The sequence below is a fragment of the Tupaia chinensis genome, unplaced genomic scaffold (genome assembly GCF_000334495.1).
Source record: "Tupaia chinensis unplaced genomic scaffold, TupChi_1.0 Scaffold000621_1, whole genome shotgun sequence".
NCBI lineage: Eukaryota > Metazoa > Chordata > Mammalia > Scandentia > Tupaiidae > Tupaia > Tupaia belangeri.
This window is the reverse complement of record NW_006160141.1, coordinates 76,727-77,688: the sequence shown is the minus strand read 5'-3', so window position 1 is coordinate 77,688 and position 962 is coordinate 76,727. Positions and strand designations below refer to the sequence as shown.

The 962-nt window shown below is 47.6% G+C and overlaps 1 protein-coding gene across 1 annotated transcript in view; it reads right to left on the bottom strand.

Moving 5' to 3' along the window:
- Positions 1-472: 472 nt before the first annotated feature.
- Positions 473-962, bottom strand: part of LOC102481618 (tetratricopeptide repeat protein 23-like) — a gene marked incomplete at its 3' end in the record, with an annotated part of 32,616 nt that continues 32,126 nt past the window's right edge. Inside the window, 2 exon segments of the mRNA XM_027775959.1 lie at positions 473-518; positions 520-620. Coding sequence (XP_027631760.1) covers positions 473-518; positions 520-620 — 147 coding nt within the window.

Here is a 962-nt window from a genome sequence, read left to right as displayed (position 1 = left end):
GTTTTTGCTATAGGGTATGTGCACCCACCAGAAAGACAGAGAGATAAAAAGCAAGAAATCCCCCAGGGGGAATGGCCACGCCACAATCCCTTCTCCTCAATTTTCCTCTCAGGATCTTGGGCGCACACACACACACATGCGCCTGGCATGAGTTTAAGCCACCGGATCTGGGACTCAGACCGTAGTCGACTACATGGGAGTCCATCGACATAGCCATTATGCCAGCTGCTGATCCCTCTCTGGTCAAGCTTTTAAAAAGTAGTAACAAATACAATGAAATAAATAATTATTTTAAAAATCTGCATGGTAAAAAAAAAGGATAATAAATATGTCTAAGAAGATGATTATGTCTTTTACCCATCAAGCATTAGTTTAGATCGACTACAAACTGAGGGAAGCCACTTAAAAAGTTTTATTTAAAAGGAGCATGGTGGAGGGGGGAGTCTTGGGTTAGAACTGGCCCCAGCTTTACCTTCTTCAGTTTTCTGTGGGCCCCGCTGTGGTTCCCCTGTGCCAGGAGTCCCACCCAGGAGTCGGTATGCCTCTGCCACCTCGGGACTAAAGTCGCCAAATGCACCCACTTTGGCTTCCAAGGACTCCCTCAGGACTGTGGTTGCTATCTGCAAAGGGAATAAACAGCTGTTAAAATGCTCAATGTCAGGTTAAGATGTTTATATGCTCGGGGCCAGCAGGTAGATGGTGGTTAAGGGGCTGGACTCCCACATGACCGACTGTGGTTCAAGTCCCAGACGCAGCGGCTTGAAAATCACTTGTGTGTGTGTGTGTGTGTGTGTGTGTGTGTGTGTGTGCGTACCCCAAATCCCAAGAACAGAATGGAGCTGGAGGGATTGCGATGTGGCCATCCTTGCTGGGGGTGAATTTCTCACTTTCCCTGTCTCTATCCCTCTCTATGCACCCTCCAGCAAAACTTTACCACACACACACTCACACACACACACACA